This window comes from Carlito syrichta, unplaced genomic scaffold, assembly GCF_000164805.1.
Source record: "Carlito syrichta isolate Samal-C Ts95f unplaced genomic scaffold, Tarsius_syrichta-2.0.1 Scaffold303646, whole genome shotgun sequence".
NCBI lineage: Eukaryota > Metazoa > Chordata > Mammalia > Primates > Tarsiidae > Carlito > Carlito syrichta.
This window is the reverse complement of record NW_007247742.1, coordinates 477451-480262: the sequence shown is the minus strand read 5'-3', so window position 1 is coordinate 480262 and position 2812 is coordinate 477451. Positions and strand designations below refer to the sequence as shown.

The window sequence follows — 2812 nt, the reverse complement described above, 5'->3', positions numbered from 1 at the left end:
CGCGGCCCGCGGGGATTAGTTCGCGGCTGCATGCCGCCACACGCGTCGGGCTGGGCTGGGCCGGGTAGAAACAGCGCCTCGGGCGCGCGGGGGAGGGAGGAGGGAGCGCGCGGAGGCGGGGCGGGCGACCCGGGGCTGGGCTGGGGGTGGCTGCGGTGGCCCCTGACTTGGGGGCCCAGGGGATGCAAGCGGGGGTCCTAGTGAAACGGAAAAGGCCCCGGCTTTCTGAGCTCTTTCTGCTGTGGGGCACTTGGAGCCTGACTCCCCCAGAAGCCTCAGGACCCAAGGCTAAAAGGTATATGGGTACCCCTCCTCCTCCACTGTCAACTGAGAATCGTACAAGTCCAAGGAGCCGGGGCAATGAAGTCCCCACAGTGTCCCGTCCAGGCAGCTGAGAGGAGGAGAGAGAGATACCCAGCTAGGCCCATCCCAGAGGCAGGGCTCCCGACTTTCCCGAAAGACCTGAGCCGAGACCTGAGATATCAGGCCAGGAGGTGGATGTAAGCAGAAGTGAGTGACATAACCTCCTGCCATCCCCAGCCCAAGCCACTCTGGGACCCTGGGACACCCAAAAGTCAGAGAAAGGACAGGGTTGCTCCGAGCTATGCGGGGGAAGAGGGGATGACAGGACTGTGGGGCCTGCCAGACAGGAGCCATCGCACACAGGCACACACACACCCAGCTCCTCTGATTCAGCGATAGTTTTTCTGGGGCTGCGAGGATGACACAGAGGCTGGTGGTGTACCCTGCCAGAAGAGCCTCTGCAGAAATACAGATGTTTGACCTGCCCAGGCTTCCCCAACCCCTCCTCATTCTGATTCTGGGTTCTTTCTCACCAACTCTCCATCCTAAATGTGGTTTACCAAGTAGGGGGTAAATAGAGGCAGGTGACAGATATGGATATCTGAGAGATAAGTGGTGTCAGTGGTAGGGCAGGATGACCCAGGAGTCCAGTTGTCAAGCATGAAACCTGCCACACAGCCTAACCTGGAGCCACATCTGTCCCCAGCTGTCTGCCTGCGTGGCCTCTCTTGGACCAGAGAGCAGCGTGGTGGTAGATGGGCACACGGAAGGGCTGCCAGCTTGAGGATGGCTGGGAATAGATTTGGTGAAGTGGGTTAAGGATGACTGGGAATAGATGTGGGAGTGAAAGTGCTGCATGGAGTGGACAGGGGTTAGGGGACGCTACCTCTGCTGAAGATCGGACTCTCGTAGGGGATCTTGTTGCGAGTCTCGAGGCTAGAGCAGTTCCAGCGCTGATCCCGGAACTGGTGTTGGCATTCGTGGATGGCGATCTGAATGCCCTGGATGGCTGAGGCGGCCACGTCAGGGTGACGCACACACACCTCCATCTGCCGCCGGCTCAGGCCCGGCAACGTCAGGCAGACCGTGTTGGCGTTGAGCACGGGCTCCGGGGGGAGGCGGAGGCCCAGGATGTCGTTGGGTGCTGACCTGCAGGCATGTGGGGTGGGGGTGTGGGGGTGGGGAAGTGTTTTGGGGGGACCTTCTAGCAACACACACTCTGTCCCAAAGGCCGTAATCACTTTCTGTTCCAACCCCATCAGTACACTCCTAAACATTCTTTCCTTGACCTCCTCACCATCACCCCATTAACACAACTCACCCAGCTGCACACCCACACAGGTAAACGTGCACATGCGCACACACCACTATGCCTCTACACACAGTATTTTATACATACATCCCCAGACACAGATGCCTGCATACACCATATACACGGGGACCCCAGGAGTTGACTCCCAGAGGCATGCTTCAGACGCTCACATTCATGAAGATACACTTCTGCGTACATTGTGGTGGACACACAAACCTAGAAACACTTACACACATACACACTTCATCAGACATGGTTACAGACAGTCACAATCAGCGGTTCACATTTACAGACATGTTCATCTTAACATACATTGACCCCTGAGGTCTACATTCACACACGGGAACTCACACATGTTAACCAGCAGCCTGTTGGAATCATGGGCTCACTTGATCTTACAGACAGACACACACACACACACACACACACACACACACACACAGCTGTTCCAGCTGCAGTCTCACTGCCTCCACCTGGGCTCTCCCTCCCCCAGTCCCCTCACCTCCAGCTCTGCCTAAGGGTGATCTGCAAGGTTGAGCGAGGCAGCTGGAACTTACTCCCCGGGGTTGGGGTGTGGGTGCGTTCCCCCCACAGGGCCGGGCCTCCAGGCTGGCACTTGTACCCCCCACGTACACCTCCTTCCCAGTTGACATCGTGCTCCTGAGCACTGCCCTGTCTCCCTGGACTGCCCATATCCTGTCACCAGTGCGACTCCCTCCTATGAGGGAGCTCAGAGTCTCAGCTCAGACACAGCTCCTGCCTGTGACCCTGTCCCTCTGGGCTTCCAGGGTCCACTGCCCCAGCAGGAGCACCGGAGGCCCCTGCAGCCCCCCCAGGGTCCCAAGTCTCTAAAAGGGCGGAGCATGAGGTGAGGGCTCACCTGGGCACAGCAGCAGCCAGCAGCAGTAGGAAGAACAGGAGCACCCAGAGCGCGGGCCGCGGCTGGGGCCGGGGTCGGAGCCGCAGCCAGGGGTGAGGGTGGGCGCTGCCCATGGCGCGCGGGCCGTGAGGGGCTGGGAATGGGGGGCTCACAGCCCGGTGGGACTGGCGAGCCAGGGGCGGCCCCGCATGATCGGCGGGGGTCGGGGCGGCTGCGACACACAGCTCCGACTCAGGTCAGGGCTCCCGGAGCAGACGGCGCCCGCCTCCCTGCTCCATGGGGCAGCGCCCCCGGGCACCGCCCTCGGGGGGGGGGGG

The 2812-nt window shown here is 60.5% G+C and overlaps 2 protein-coding genes across 2 annotated transcripts in view; both read right to left on the bottom strand.

Annotated features, from left to right (window-relative positions):
• The window catches only part of WNT10A (Wnt family member 10A), a 12310-nt gene extending 9568 nt beyond the window's left edge, over positions 1-2742 (bottom strand). The window contains exons 1-2 of the mRNA XM_021712800.1: positions 2496-2742; positions 1190-1452 (exon numbers count right to left, since the gene is read on the bottom strand). Coding sequence (XP_021568475.1) covers positions 1190-1452; positions 2496-2608 — 376 coding nt within the window. The 5' untranslated portion in view covers positions 2609-2742. The remainder of the gene's footprint in view (positions 1-1189; positions 1453-2495) is intronic.
• Positions 2644-2812, bottom strand: part of WNT6 (Wnt family member 6) — a 20180-nt gene continuing 20011 nt past the window's right edge. The window contains exon 8 of the mRNA XM_021712799.1: positions 2644-2797. Within this exon, the coding sequence (XP_021568474.1) occupies positions 2644-2797 (154 nt within the window). The remainder of the gene's footprint in view (positions 2798-2812) is intronic.